The 14,825-nt window shown below is 39.6% G+C and overlaps 7 protein-coding genes across 8 annotated transcripts; all 7 read right to left on the minus strand.

The window, feature by feature from the left end:
* Positions 1-100: 100 nt before the first annotated feature.
* On the minus strand, positions 101-2,502 carry LOC134812891 (cell division cycle 7-related protein kinase-like). Its single transcript, XM_063820494.1, has one exon. It carries the CDS (start codon positions 2,344-2,346, stop codon positions 919-921), a length of 1,428 nt encoding a protein of 475 aa, XP_063676564.1. The 5' UTR covers positions 2,347-2,502; the 3' UTR covers positions 101-918.
* Positions 2,503-2,735: 233 nt separating this feature from the next.
* LOC134813218 (uncharacterized) lies at positions 2,736-3,956 on the minus strand. Its single transcript, XM_063820906.1, has one exon. It carries the CDS (start codon positions 3,954-3,956, stop codon positions 2,736-2,738), a length of 1,221 nt encoding a protein of 406 aa, XP_063676976.1.
* A 1,139-nt stretch (positions 3,957-5,095) lies between these two features.
* On the minus strand, positions 5,096-7,548 carry LOC134813441 (RNA cytosine-C(5)-methyltransferase NSUN2-like). Its single transcript, XM_063821217.1, has one exon. It carries the CDS (start codon positions 7,546-7,548, stop codon positions 5,308-5,310), a length of 2,241 nt encoding a protein of 746 aa, XP_063677287.1. The 3' UTR covers positions 5,096-5,307.
* On the minus strand, positions 5,096-11,302 carry LOC134813442 (proton myo-inositol cotransporter-like). Of its 2 annotated transcripts, none has more exons than XM_063821220.1 (7): positions 10,999-11,302; positions 10,400-10,864; positions 10,108-10,195; positions 9,413-9,566; positions 8,991-9,139; positions 8,589-8,736; positions 5,096-8,394 (listed from the first exon to the last, which is right to left on the minus strand). In XM_063821220.1, the coding sequence occupies exons 1-7, from the start codon at positions 11,266-11,268 to the stop codon at positions 8,277-8,279; spliced, it is 1,392 nt and encodes a 463-aa protein (XP_063677290.1). In that variant the 5' UTR covers positions 11,269-11,302; the 3' UTR covers positions 5,096-8,276. The 2 variants fall into 2 exon arrangements, with proteins under 2 accessions (XP_063677290.1, XP_063677288.1); XM_063821218.1 differs by having other exon boundaries at positions 9,781-10,195.
* Positions 11,303-11,588: 286 nt separating this feature from the next.
* On the minus strand, positions 11,589-13,547 carry LOC134813443 (glutathione S-transferase kappa 1-like). The gene has a single exon (XM_063821221.1). It carries the CDS (start codon positions 13,545-13,547, stop codon positions 12,879-12,881), a length of 669 nt encoding a protein of 222 aa, XP_063677291.1. The 3' UTR covers positions 11,589-12,878.
* LOC134813444 (glutathione S-transferase kappa 1-like) lies at positions 11,589-14,730 on the minus strand. The gene has a single exon (XM_063821222.1). It carries the CDS (start codon positions 14,709-14,711, stop codon positions 14,049-14,051), a length of 663 nt encoding a protein of 220 aa, XP_063677292.1. The 5' UTR covers positions 14,712-14,730; the 3' UTR covers positions 11,589-14,048.
* On the minus strand, positions 11,939-12,601 carry LOC134813219 (glutathione S-transferase kappa 1-like). Its single transcript, XM_063820907.1, has one exon. The coding sequence runs from the start codon at positions 12,599-12,601 to the stop codon at positions 11,939-11,941; it is 663 nt and encodes a 220-aa protein (XP_063676977.1).
* Positions 14,731-14,825: the final 95 nt, after the last annotated feature.

Consider the following 14,825-nt stretch of genomic DNA (forward strand, 5'->3'; position numbering starts at 1 on the left):
AAAAAGTGATGACTTTTTAATTTTAATTTAACGAAGTAAAGTCATTGATCTACTTATACTCTAGTAATTTATAATCTATAATGAAACTAATGTTACAGTATTACATGTTTATTAAATATTCTGAAGAGTTCATATTTCAATACATAATACTTTGACAGTGCCAAATTAAATGTATAAATTATAAGTATACCTAACACACAGCTCATCATCTTATAAACAGCGATACGTATCTAACACATAAAGCACTTATAAATAGTGACGACAGATATAATATCGTGATGTTCGGTAGGCAATAATTTGTGAACGAACCCCCAAATTTCCGGTAAACCATTGCCATCATGGATAATGGATAACACAAACATCCTAAAACTTCAAAGTTCATTGAAGCCGTTATTACAAAATCAGGAAAGACCATGTAAGTGACCCAATGATTTTCATTTCATAAACATTTAATACAAGATGGCGTGCCCCATTCGAATATTTGAGCACTACATCAATTGCTATTTAAACTTAGATAGAAAGTGGATGTTTCTAGCATAAAACTCATTATATAACTCTGTACAAATAATATTGCTATTTAATAAGACTAATTTTTCCACAGTACTCAATCCAAATTCCTAATTGTTATCTCTTTCCTAATTGTTATCTCATTTTGAACCTCAGGTTCGAGTATGCGGGTCCTCGGGATATCAAGTGAGAACCAAACCATACTTAAGATAAAATTAAAAATTTATTTACACACAATGTTTAACAAATTTCAAACTGACAATCAATCACACATTATATTCTTCAATCATCATATTAAAACTTTGTCCGCGACAAAAGTATAATTTAAAAATGTACCGTTAATATACAAACGATGACGTTCTTGAACCATCTCAATTTAAGTGTCATTTCTGATATTATGATGATAAAAATTCAGAGCCATTTCGGTCTGTGCAGAGGGGGCGGGTGATTACAAGAGAAAAATTCATGCTTCAAAACTTGTTCAGCAGTTATTCTTGAGTTGGGGTTAGGATCAAGGCAGCGTGAGAGAAGATCAAATGCAGAATCTTCAAAAGGCTGCAAAGCGCACGCCTTACTCCGGTCTTCCTCCACATTGTTCGCATCACACCTCTCACACCTAGAGATGTGACTACTCTCCCTTAGTCTCGTACACATCTTCTTAAGCTCCCACCCAGTCACCGACTTGGACAGGGTCACCTGCTTGCCAATGCTCTTAGCAGCCGCAATTATCATGTCGCTACCCAGCAGGGTGATAATCTGACATAGCGAGGTCAGATCGTCAGCAGCTTTAAAGAAGGGGTATCTCATACTCAGGAGACTAAGGAATATGACACCAGCTGCCCAGATATCCACAGCAGTTGTCTGTTGGGGGTGTTTCATTAGCATTTCCGGGGATCTGAAGCCTGGTGTACCCGCACGGGATGCTTCCTGGCCTGGTTTTAACAGACAGGTGTTACAGATCTCATTACCTGCATGGGCACATTCTCGTTTGGACGATTTGGAACTTGATGATTTGGAGGTTTTACTGCTTGAGTTTTTGGAGGAGTTCTTGGACATGCTGAAGAAACTCTTCTTCTTTTCCTGCACTCTGGGACTCCTGTCTCTCAGAATGTTGGGTCTCTGTGATCGTTGGTTCCTGTCAAAGTTTGTCAATTCATTCTTAACATTGTGATCGTGCTTCCGTTTGGTATTTTGTTTATTTTCCTTATCTTCAACTACCATGTCCTCGGCCAGCCCGAAATCCACCAGAAGAAACTCCCCTTTCTCTCTATCATACAGAAAATTACTAGGCTTGATGTCTCTGTGAATAACGTTGAATCTGTGAACATGGGCCAAAGCTTCAAACAAAGCTTTCAAATATTTTTGTATTTCCCACTGGTTTGAATCCTGAACGACTTTCAGAAACTTGGTGGCTTTAAAGTAGGGCAGAACCAGCACCACATTATCCTGGTGCCGGATGATGCACTTTATATCGCACACGTGGTGCTTCCCTCCCAGTCTCTTCAAGTACCTGATCTCATTTGTGATCCTCCAAGAAGCCGATGTTGGAATGATGTACTTCAAAGCAAATGATGCTTCCGAAGCGATATTTTTAGGCTTGCCATGAAACACATAACTAAACGTTCCGTCTCCCAAAACATCTATAATATCAAAGTTTCTCTCAACTTCTGGGACTCGCTTGAGGAAACTGGTGATGCAGCTATCAGAATCGTCGCTGGGTTCGGTGTTTCGTTTCCGTTTTTTGGTGACAATGCTCGGTTCTGGTTCAGGGGCTGGACCATGACTTGATTTGGAGTGAGCTATTGACGCCGTCGCTGATTCACTGTGTCGTGAGGACATTGGTCCTGAATTGGGAAGGTTTAGAAAAATGCTGAATGAATAGCAAAAGTAACAATATAGCAAATTTTAATTTTAATTCATCGAGGTATATACTGTCAATCGAATAGATCTTTGTGCAAGCAAGTAAATCTACATAATATGGTCATGTCTATTGTCACAGTATGCATATCTTTTAAAATGTAACGATACGACTGGGGTGTTCTTATTTTTTATATCTCATATCGTCACAATGTTAACAAATAAACTATAAGAATAAACGTATTTTTAAAATAATTTACCACGCAACGAAAATACAAAATATTAAAAATCCTACATAATTGACAGTAAAGCATTAGTTTTAATAATTAATGAATAATTTAGAAGTACTAAAACTTACAAAGTATAAACATCTAATCACAACAGCTATTATCATATTCATCCTTAACTTCCACTTTTGTATGACCCGTGGAATGTTCTGAATCAGAAAGTGGATTTAAAACAGGAACTTTTCTCTCCAACAAATGCGCCCCACACTTAGCCAGGGAATCTGCCATGTCATTTCCATAAACAGAAGAATGTCCCTTAACCTTAACCCACCTCACATCAATATAACAACACAACCCGTCCAGTAAGGCGAACATGTCCCTGTTTTTCACTGCATGATTGCCAGCTGTTGTCCAGTTATTCTTCCTCCACCTCAGTATCCATTCTGTCATACCACTGATAACATACTGAGAGTCAGTCCTGATCTCCAGAGCCTCGTAGTCTGACTGCAGCGCGGTCTGCACGGCTCGTACAATAGCCCACAGTTCAGCTCTCTGGTTAGTTTGGGAGCCCCACAGTCTCTCTATGACGTTTCTAGGGTCGTCTCTACCCCAGAATACACCACATCCTGCCCTTCTCTCGGTCTCAGCTAACATGTTGTTTATACAGCAGCCATCAGTGTACACTATTGGTACTCCTGAGTTTGTGAACGTCTCTCCTGTCTCTTTGTTTTGAATTTCTTTCTTGGGCCGACCTCTTGAATTGCGTGAAGAAGGAGTTTTCCCGATTTTTCGTTTCCGTTTGGAAAGCTTCTCTGATTCTAATTCGATTGATTTAATAATATCTTCTTCAAATTGTTGTAAAGAGAACTCGTCATCAAGATCCGTATCATCAGAATATTTAACCTGCTCCTGCGACTCAAGCCGCGCACTTTTCCTCGGAGTCTCGTCTATTATATTATTTGACGAAACATGCTTAGGAGCACGGTACAGAGTTACATCTTCTTTTGAAGGATTACAAAAGGTCGTGACAATATCATTCTCACTGGTCATGAGGCAGGTATCTCCAGCTGAAGTATCGTCTCCTTTCTCTCCTCCTGTTGCAGATATCTCCTTTTCCCTCATCTCCTTAGCCACAGCTTGCTTCAAAACCTTCTCGAACAACTCAGACCGCTTCTCATGTTCAGCTACCTCCGTGTGGCGCGCGTGGAAGTAGTAGAAGTACGCCTCGTCATAGGATTGGAACTTCTTGAACCTTCCGTACGCGTATCCGGTGATCTGTTCCAGGACCCTGCTGTAGTCTTTGTAGATACCCGGGGTGTAGCCGTGAGTCACGACGTAGTACCCGGGTTGTTTTTTGGGCGGCATTGTGTACGGACTTTCAGTGATTTCACCTGACAATAACCGTGAAAATATCCGACATCGGGAGAAGCTGCGGGCTAACATTCAGAGTGCCGCCATATCTGTAGAGTAGGATTAGGTTAACAGTGAACAAGATTTAACAGTTAATTTAGATTATGAAAATATATGAATATTGATAATATATCAATGTTTCTTAATTTTACCATACTGCGCTTTAAGTTGAAAAACTAGCGAGTGATAACTGATAACCAGGGCCAATGGTTTAATGAATGAAAACGCAAAGCCCGAACATAAAACTCTAAGCGTTTATACAATCATGAATCATGAACTCTACAAGCTTAATAAATTAATCTATTATAAGGCTATAAATACAAAATAAAGATCACTTAAAGATACATATAATAAAAAGAAGCTCTGACTCCAAAGAAGGGATGCTGGCGACTGCTCACGAGGAACTCGTTTTCGCAATATTCTTAAGTTATGTTAAGTATGTTTTCTATTTATAGCTTAGTCCAGCATTATGATTCATAGCTTCGCTCTCGGCTTTGGCTCGTTGCATAATTGTCTGATTTACAACTTTTAGGCCGTCTTGAAATCTGTCCATACATTTTGCTATACACTGTCTTTCGCCGTTACCTGAATTGAGAATATATTATCATCACAACACGTACATTATGCAATGAATAGAATTTTACGAGTATGAAAATAAACAATTTATTAGAAGTTCAACTTACAGAATACTCATGAAGTTTAATAACAACTTAAAACAACTAAGAGTAAAGTGATATAATTTACCTAACGGTGACGACGTTGGCTTATAGATACACCGTTCGAAACACTTTTGATTCATAAACTTCACGATGTTCATCTGACTTTCAAGTTGAATTGAAGTTTCGATAGCGGTTATTACGTCCTGCATCTTTATCGCATCTGACGGGTGAAGAGAGGAGGTACCGGATGCACTCTGACCAAATGAGTCGTAAGATTCAGCGTTCATATTTGTAGCTAGAAACTAGAGAGTTTGTGTCATTAGACTGTTAATTCTACGATTTTATAACTAAATTATCAAGGTGATAGTAATTGAAATGGTTAATTTTTAAAGCTTTGTACGTTTGGCAATGATTGATTAATAAAACGACGGTCAATGTTTGGTTAAAACTGGGTCAAAACTTAAAACAACTGAATAAAAGCAGTAAATAAATTAAACGTAAAAACACCCATAAAATTGTTATTACTTCTCAGTCACGTTAAATCAGTACTCAACGTATGCATAAAAAGATAAGCCTCCTTAAAAAGATAAGCCTCCAAGATAACATCTTCATCAGCGTTAAGCGACTTCTTTGCAGACATCGTCTTCTTAAACCTCTGGTGCAGCTTCAGCTTCTTTCTCAGTTGCCTCAACATTTTTGCTCTCTTCACTCTCTTTCTCCAGAGCTATTTTCTCTAAAGCTATCCTAGCAGCTGTCTCAATCTTCTTCTTCCGGTGAGTCTCCATTGCTTCCAACTTCTTCAGTTCCCTTTTAGTCATCAGAGGCTCCTGACCTAAAATCAGTCTGAAATGGTTCTTCTCATCCTCTGTGATGTATGCCTTCACACCACCATCCGTACAGTATACACATGAATAAATAGCTGGAACATTGCCAGAGGCAGGTAGATAAAACAAGATAATACCTGTTGGAAGGTCGTTGACTTTCTCTAACAGATCTGGTTTAAGTGTGTGTTTAGCGACACCTGTATCCGGTCCCAGCACCTTGATCATGTCCTCTAAGGAAACCTCAAAGATTTTAGCACCCATGAAATCAGAAGTAAAATGTGCTCCCTCTTGTAACAGCCTGTAAGGGCATTTACTGAAGGCTTCTTTGCAATATGAAAACAGTCTCAGACCACAATTAATGATTTTGATTTTGTTTTCGTTCTGCTGAATAATGTCTCTTAATCTGGAACAAGCCACGGATAAATTCCTCTGTTTTGCAGTTTCCCCAACCTTTGAACGAGCAAATATGTTGCCAAAAGGAAACGAATCGGAGAGCTGGTACCATTCCTTGAGTACTTTGAAACAGTCGGCATCTGGATTCAGGAAGAAATATGGGTCTTCTTTATAGCCATGATATGTTTTCCATGTCATTTTATCAACCAAAACGTTCGTATTTTTATGAAAGTTATCGCTGAATGGACCGAGAGCTTTAGCTTCCCCGTTCTTTTCATCAGCGGCAATTTCTGCACCATCAGGAGTTGACTCAGCAGGAGTTTCTTTTCTTTCAATGACACAGATAAAGAAACCCCCAGTATTCTGATCATGAGGATACACCCTCATGCAGTGCTGCAAGTTGTGCTTCTCAGCATCAGTCGGGAACATGGTAGGTGCGATGGACTTCAGGTGTTTGGGATTAGTGATGTCCTCAAACTTCTCGTACCACGTACCGTTATTGTGCATCACTTTCCACGTGGTGATACCAGGTCGTCTCTTCAACTGTGGGAGGAATCCTTCAGAGGGTACCAGCCTAAAATCAGGTCTATCTCGCAAAGCACTGAGAACAGTAGCCTCGTTCTCTATTGGATTCAGAGAACATGTTGAGTACACAATACGTCCTCCCTCCGCCAACATGTCCATTCCTCGGAGCAGGATTCTCCGTTGTAGCTTGTGGATTCCTATTGCTTGAGCTTGCTGCCATTTCTTCCAGATGGCATAGTTCTTGCGGAGGGTTCCGTCTCCTGTACAAGGGACGTCACAGAGGATTCTATCGTACTTTAAGCTCACCAGACTGCCCTTATCATCGAAAACCTTGACATTCGGGAACCTGGTTGCGTCTTCATTAGTTATCATGAATGCCAGAGAGTTGAACCTCTTGGTTTGGGTAACCAGCATGTAACATCTCTTATTGTCTCCATCATTTGCTATGACTAGACCTGAAGGGTGAGGACCGTCCGCATGAAGCGCCTCCAACAGCTGTAGAGTCTTACTACCCGGCGCAGCGCACATGTCCAGAACAGTGTGGTGAGGCTTCACATCCAGAACTAGAGGTGGAATCATACTGACAGCCTCCTGTCTAGCAATACTCCCTCTCTCCACCTCAGAGACAATGAACTGGTGAAGGGAGAACAGCTCCTCGCTGTGTCTCAACATGGGACGAGACATATCCAACTGCCAGGCTAGCCCTCCCGGGTACCAGGAGATGTTCTCTGGGAGAGGACATGGTTTTCCTTCTATCATTACACCCTTTAGTTTGGAGAAGTGCTGCTCCTTCATGATGTTATTCAAGGGGATACTGTCACCCTTGGAGTTGACGACTCTAAAAGTAGCTGGCAGATCACTCCTCATAGTTGACATGAACGAGTCCCATTCGTCGCCCGGGAAGAGCCCCAGAGCCTGGTAATACATCTCAAACTGCTCGTTTGACTTGGTGATAGGTTCCCAGTCTCCTCTAACACCAACTGTTGCCGGATCTACCTTCGGTTTTTTGTTAGGACGGTTCTTGTCATCAAGAAACTCCTTTCGGTTCTTCCACTTGTTCTTCTTTTTCTTGTTTCTTCTGTTGTTAGGTTGTTCTGGAGTGGTGGTTGGAGCCTCCCTTTTACTTCCTGGTTCTACGTCTGCCATGATCAACCTGCAGAGTTTTGCAACATGAGTGATGAGACACATTTATTTAATGTATATGAGACCTATGTTTTATAGATTTATGCCAAATATGTTAGAATTTTAGTTATGGACTCAATTATTATATGCATAGAAATAAACATAAGGCAAATTAACTTAGTCGAACCATGTAAATTCTAAACTGCTATCGAGAGATAAGCATTCAATATCAGTTACATTTTAAAGTTACTAAACAATATTAAGTGATTATGCGGGTATTCAATAACGACACATCGCTCCACATAACAACATTAAAGATCTGATATTTACATCAATAATCCCGATACAATTTCATCAAAATTCAAAGAAAGCAAAACAAATTCTAATATAAAGGCAAAACAATTATTTGACATCAAATTATCTCAACAAACACGTACGGTAAAATGTTTAAAATGTTAAAATCTTCGGAATACCTTCAGCATGCGTATCAAAACAATACAACGTGACAAAAAAGAATCGGCTATGTTATTAGATGCTTTCAATTCAATCAACTACAAAACATAATCAGATGTGATTTTAACAATTGTTTTCAAATGTGATTTAATTTTTACATAATTTACAAATTTAAATCTTACTAGAAAGTCTGAAAACCACTAAAAATCAATCTGAATAAGGATTTTCCTTGCGGCTGCGCACTTGCAATCTACTGTTCAAATTAACAATTATGCGACATTACCATATTATGTGAGAAACTACGAGAACAACTGTTCGACCCGTTCGAGTGGAACTCCCCTTGTCTCTGGCAGTTTGAAGTAGAAGATAATCCAGCCTACCACTGTTATACCTGTGTACAGCCAGAATGCTCCGTATCTGAAAGTGTTTTTAGTTTTTGTGAGCTTTTATGAGTTTTACAAGGTGATTTGTCAAGTAGGCATCAATAAAAACTCCGGTTTGATAAACAACGTGCTATTTCAAAACGTTAATTTAAAATTTATTCAGGATCGTCTGTCTTGTGTTTATATCATGTTTATTATGGTTGATTAAGAAATTAAAAGGACACATACTTGGTAAGGATCCTGGTAAGATCAAGGAAGGTAAATGCGATGAGAAGGTTGAAGAGCCAGTTAGTCATAGTAGAGATCGAGAGCGCATAGCCTCTCACCCACATAGGGTAAATCTCCGAGTTTATTGTCCACGCTAGGGTCCCAATTCCTGGGAGAAAGTGGTCATGTGGTTGGTCACGTGGCTGGTTACAATTATATGTGGGACACGACAAAATGTTTAGGAATATTGAGACTTCAAAAGATTGAAGTTATCTTGGCGAAATTACATTATATGACCACGCAATATCCCTCCTACCAATTAAAAGAATGAGAAAAAAAAAGAAAAAAGAAAATCTCACAGAAGATGAGATTAAAAGCATACTACAATTCAGTATGTTAGATATGTTAAACATGTTAACGAACCTGTAGCGAACATGGCGATATAGAAGACCATAGCGGCGATGATGGTCCAGCTATACGGGCTGTAACACACATCTTGCGCCCTGTACTTTATATCTGGTTCTGTACAGTTATCTGATACTGTCGGCAAAATACACCGTCCTTCAGAACTCCTGGATACGGCATGTATTACAAAACAGAGGGAAAATGTGACTAAATAATTAATGATCAGTCCGTCAGTCGCTGGGTATGATTTTCTACAGAGAAAGAGCACTAGAATAACACCACACTGTCTGACGTATATATAATAGGTCCAATAGATATAGGTTCAAAAGCGAAAATGTAGACAAAACAGTTGTATATAATTATAGTAATATATTTAATCTCAAATTTATATCTAATTAAACCTAACTTAATTAAGCCTCAACTCCAAACAATCAACTCACTTGTCCGTCGAACAGAAGACACAGTCAGAGTTAGAAACACAAGCCCCACAGTTCAATATGACGGTGCCACTCCCTGGGCAGGTACTGTTTGTACTGGTCACCAGTGCTGTTGTTTTACTGATGCTGAAGTACGCTCCACCCAGAAGTGCCAAACCTTATGTAAAAATTATTTAAAAAATTATAGGTGATTAAAAGGGGGATGGATGCGAGAATTAAATATATTTAAATTAAGGATTCATCGAAGATTTCAAGAATCTATGGTCATGGTAGGAACGTTTCTGTCCGAGATTATCTTACACCAACTGTGCTTTACTACAGCAATTCAAATAATTATCAGTGAAGAGGTAAAGAAATTTCAATATATGAACCTATTATTGTCCCCAAAAGAGTTGAAAGAAGCAGCTTTCTCCTTGGCACCTTCTCTATTATCACCATCGACACAAAAGCAAATAAAGCGTTTACAAAGGATGGAATACACGACAACCAGATAGCCAGAGAGTCATCCGAAATTCCCGCCATTTTTATCATAGTCGTGCTGTAGTACATGACAGTATTTATACCACCTAGCTGCTGGAATGCTTGCAATGCACAGCCGATTGCCATTGCTCTTCTCACTGGAGCACTGCGGGATATTTCCCGGACCGTATGAAGGAATCCGTTGCTACTGTACTCAGACTCCCTGCTCAGAGCCTCACCTATTTCTTTTAGTTCAGCGGATACGTCGTCGCAACCAGAGATCTTCTGCAGAGTAGCTTCAGCTTCTTTGAATTTTCCTTTTTGAATCTGTAAGTGTGTACTATGACGTGATGAATAATAATTCGATTTTTCTCAGATCGAAAATGACGGACTATTTATGGCTTGAAAGATAGCTAGAAATATGCTAGGGTGTTTGGAAGTTTGGATACTGGATACAACCATCAGATAAAGTTATGTTCTAAATCAACTTGAGAAACACAGCAACAAAATTAAGTAAATACTTTGACTAACGAGAAACCTAGCACTCTCAGGAAGCAACAACATTCCCAGTCCCATGATGATGCTGGGTACAGTTGCTATCCCTAACATCCACCTCCATCCCTCGTGTACCGTACTGAAAGCTCCATCCACCAGACTAGCTGTGAACTGTCCCCAACAGACTGTTGCCCCGAACGCTGTCACCAGTTTTCCTCTGTAAGCTGCAGGTGAGGACTCGGCTATGTAGGGCGGCACCACCATGGAAGCGAGCCCGACCCCCAGTCCGAGGACTACCCGTCCGATGATGAGCATGGTGAAGGTTTTAGCGCTGAACAGCAGGGCTGAACCCAGGGTGAAGAAGATGGAGGAGAGAATGATGGTGGGTTTTCTGCCCAATGTGTTGGAAATAGCACCTCCAAGACCAGCCCCCAGGGCGGCTGCTGCCACGGCTATACCCACTATCCATTCCTCTTGTTCAGGTGATAAGTTGAAATCTTGCTGAAAGTATACAATTCGTAATAGGATATTTTTAGATAAATTTTTCGTGAAAATCTTTTTAATAAAGAGAAAAATCTATAAATCAAAATTCTTTGGCTACAACTTATATTACTAATAATTACCACTAAACAAACCTTGAGTTTAATCAGAGCTCCACTAACAACCCCGGTATCGTACCCAAACAAGAAGCCCCCAATAGTAGAAACACCACACAACAAAACTAAAAACAGTGTTAGTTTGGGTTTGTTGGAGGAGGTTGGGTTCAGTAGAGATGCTTCATCTGTGAAGGATGCTTGTATCGAGCTAGAATCTGAGTTTTGATGTTCTGGTTCCATGAGGGAGGTTGTCATCAGGGGTTCAGGAGAGGGGGTGGTAATCAGGGGTTCAGGAGAGGGGGTGGACATTGTAACATTCCTGTATTCATCTAATCTGGAAAATGTTGTTGATGTGTCAAGCCTCAAGGGGTGTTTAATTTAATGAGGTATCGAGTTAGCGGCCTCTCAGTTAGATAGCGAAAATGGTGAGAACAATTTCACTTCATTTTTAGACATTTCTGTCATAATTGGCGGTGGTAATGCAAATGGAGATAGAAGAATTTCCAGGATAATGAGAGGATGACACTAGTGTGATGTGTCAAAAGAATGATATTAGCTAAGACGAGACTACGAATTATTGTCAAGTCTAGATATAATTATCTTACATATTGTAGTGACACTGTACTAGGTAAAGTTGAAGCGTTTAAATCTTAACATCATCAAATCAAAACAGTTCAAATGATACAAAGAACACCGGTTTAGTACATGACACGAAAAATTGGGTCTAAAAATACTTGATCGGTACATACCGATGATCGGATTATCATACATAATGATAAAATTAACAAAAGATTAATGTTTCTATTAGATAGCTTTTCCATTCAGTAAAAAAGCTTTTAATTTCAAACAATAAATTAGATAAATCAGGTAAAAAATCAATTTCATTGTATCCGAGAGCTATTGTGATCATTCATCCTAAAACTCTTTGCATTCTGTTTTTATGAACTCTGTGGAGGATGTAGGATATGTAGGATATTTCCTATTGTGGAGGATGGTGTCCCTTATACTCTTTCCCAATTACCCATCCCAACATTTCAACCCTGTCGTGTCCGAAGAACTTCTCTCTTTTTCCGGTTGTAGGGTTGGTTACCGTGTACCACGGAGCCCCGAAACACTTGGAATCTAAAGCTTCAGTAGTGTTGTCAACTAATTGCTGTTTGGCTTCGTTACAAGAACTGAATTCGATGAGTTTGTCAACATCAGGTATTTGAGCTGCACGAGCAAAGTGCCGTATGTTACCTTCGTCAGTTATGTCGATATCTCTAGAATACAAGCCAAGCCACGACTGCCTTGACAACTCTTCCAAATGATCAGGATATAGAATCTGGCAGGCAGCCAGAGTTTTCAGTGTTGGAAAAGAACCCCTTACTGCGGCTGCCTCTGCAAAGTTAGATGATGGTTTATACGGGAGGTCCAACATCTCCGCCACCATTTGAGTGTCGCGGTTCATGAACGAAAATTTGGAGGGATTCCTCCATGGACCAGTGTTGCCACTTTCGCTCATTATTTTCCAAATGTTCATGGGTCTGAGCTGTAGGTCGAGGTCCCAAGGTTTTTGATACCGGCAGAGATTTTCAAACCCGAACCAAGCATAGGGGGACAGAATATCGTAATAGAATTTTACTTGTGTACGAACTGCCATGACTGTCCAAAGGTTTTATGAGTTAATTCACGATGTTGGTTGTTTTGCAACACAGTAAATTTAATAACTATAATGCTGACTGCGGCAATGAGAATTTGAAAAAATCGATGAAATTAAAATTTTAATCAAATCTTGAAAAACTTCTGTTAATTTTACAAAAATCGTCTGAATTTTACATATTATTAAAAATTATATCAATTCAAGTATACTGATCGAGAGCAGATTGACTCAAATTTATAATCAACATCAGGGACTGTTGTTTCATTCGTTTCCGATTCTATTGTGAAGGATGATGTCCCACGTACTCTTTTCCGAGAACCCACCCCAACATTTCAACTCTATCTTGTCCAAAGAATTTCTCCCTTCTCCCCGTTTTAGGGTTAGTTACCATAAACCACGGAGCTCCAAAACACTTTGATTCTAGCGCTTCAGTAGTATTGCTGATAAGCTGTTGTTTAGCCTCGTTACCAACACTGAATTCCAGAAGCTTATCAACGTCTGGTATTTGTGCTGCCTCCGCGAACTGTAGGATATTACCCTTGTCGGTCATATCCATATCGTGAGAATATAAACCAAGCCATGATTGTCTAGTTAGTTCTTCCATGTTATCAGGGTAGAGGATCTGACAAGCAGCCAAAGTCTTCTGAGTTGGCAGTGATCCTTTGATAAACACGCTTTCCTCAAAGTCCTTTAGAGGCTTGTATGGAAGCTCCATCATTTCAGAAGTTCTTTGAACATCAGGAAAAAATAAGGATCCTTTAAAAACATCAGCACATGGACCTGGAGAAATGTTACCACTTTCCTTCTTGATCTTTCCCAGGTTGATTGGTCTTAGTTGCAAATCCAGATCCCATGGTTTTTGATACCTACAAAGAGCTTCGAACCCGAACCAAGCATAGGGTGAAAGAACATCGTAGTAGAACTTAACTTGTGTTCGAACAGCCATAAAAACGTTAACCCCAGGCTGCTAGATGAGGGTATTACTAAGTAGCTATAATCTCTCTTGATTTTTTATAAAGGGGAAGCAAAAAGTCGGAACTTTTGTGCCTGTACAGTGTACATTGTACAACCGAGCAAAACAGTTACACGGATCAATAATTATAAATCATATTGTTATGAAGATATTTTTAAAAGAAAACTTTCAAAGCCTCATCCAATAAATTAGGTTCATAAAACACTTATAAAATTTGTTAATTACATCATGAATTTATCGCTGTTAAAAATTTCTAAATAAGCCTTAAGCTTCTAATCATCTGAAAATTAACACGTACTATAAATGTTTGATAACTCATGCCATGGGTATAAAAAGGCCACTGCTAGATAGAAAAATATGAATTCATGCTTCAACGCAGTGATAGTCTGTAAACAGATTGAAAAATCGATGTTTAAAATTCTAAAACAGCAGCATTTACAATAGTAAATATTGTTTTTAATCTCGCACTATTTCCTATTGTGGAGGATGATGTCCCACGTACTCTTTCCCAAGAACCCACCCCAACATTTCAATCCTGTCACTTCCAAAGAACTTCTCCCTTCTCCCCGTTTTAGGGTTAGTCACCGTGAACCAAGGAGCTCCAAAACACTTTGATTCAACAGCTTCGTTAGTGTTGGTGATAAGCTGCTGTCTAGCCTCGTTACCAAGACTGAACGCCAGGAGCTGATCAACATCCGGTATGTTTGCTGCCGTTGCAAACTGTATAATATTACCCTTGTCAGTGATATCAATATCTCTGGAGTACAGACCCAGCCACGACTGTCTGGTCATCTCTTCTAGGCGGTCGGGATACATTATCTGGCAGGCTGCCAGAGTTTTCAGCGTGGTAAGGGAACCTCTGATAAACACAGTCTTAGCAAAATGTTCCAGAGGGTTGTAAGGTAGATCCATCATCTCAGAAACCCTCTGAACATCACGAGCTAACATTGATCCTTTAGAAGGGTTCATCCCCGGGGGAGTGTTCCCACTCTCCTTCATTATGATTCCCAGGTTCATCGGTTTTAGTTGAAGGTCAAGATCCCATGGTTTTTTATACCTACAAAGAGCTTCGAACCCGAACCAAGCATAGGGTGAAAGAATATCGTAGTAAAACTTAACAGGTGTTCGAACTGCCATAACCTGCAAGATGATATTATGTTATGAGTTGGTGATCATTACGCTGTAAAAACGCGACCATTACCTACCTCAATAGAACCCAATAATTTTTGGAAGGCGTTAAATTTGCTTTAG

The sequence above is a fragment of the Bolinopsis microptera genome, chromosome 3, assembly GCF_026151205.1.
Source record: "Bolinopsis microptera isolate Bmic1 chromosome 3, MBARI_Bmic_1.0, whole genome shotgun sequence".
Classification (NCBI taxonomy): domain Eukaryota; kingdom Metazoa; phylum Ctenophora; class Tentaculata; order Lobata; family Bolinopsidae; genus Bolinopsis; species Bolinopsis microptera.

What these genes read in the sequence shown, in the direction of transcription:
- LOC134813218 (XM_063820906.1), bottom strand. Translation starts at nt 3,956, where the DNA reads ATGCCGCCCAAAAAACAACCCGGGTACTACGTCGTGACTCACGGCTAC.
- LOC134813442 (XM_063821218.1), bottom strand. Translation starts at nt 11,268, where the DNA reads ATGTCCACCCCCTCTCCTGAACCCCTGATTACCACCCCCTCTCCTGAA. An exon ending in TCTTTTGGGGACAATAATAG is followed by an intron (nt 9,567 to 9,780) that starts GTTCATATATTG and finishes TTTTTACATAAG; the next exon opens with GTTTGGCACTTCTGGGTGGA. An exon ending in TATCGCCATGTTCGCTACAG is followed by an intron (nt 8,737 to 8,990) that starts GTTCGTTAACAT and finishes ACTTTCTCCCAG; the next exon opens with GAATTGGGACCCTAGCGTGG.
- LOC134813443 (XM_063821221.1), bottom strand. Translation starts at nt 13,547, where the DNA reads ATGGCTGTTCGAACACAAGTTAAGTTCTACTACGATGTTCTTTCACCC.
- LOC134813219 (XM_063820907.1), bottom strand. Translation starts at nt 12,601, where the DNA reads ATGGCAGTTCGTACACAAGTAAAATTCTATTACGATATTCTGTCCCCC.
- LOC134813444 (XM_063821222.1), bottom strand. Translation starts at nt 14,711, where the DNA reads ATGGCAGTTCGAACACCTGTTAAGTTTTACTACGATATTCTTTCACCC.
- LOC134812891 (XM_063820494.1), bottom strand. Translation starts at nt 2,346, where the DNA reads ATGTCCTCACGACACAGTGAATCAGCGACGGCGTCAATAGCTCACTCC.
- LOC134813441 (XM_063821217.1), bottom strand. Translation starts at nt 7,548, where the DNA reads ATGGCAGACGTAGAACCAGGAAGTAAAAGGGAGGCTCCAACCACCACT.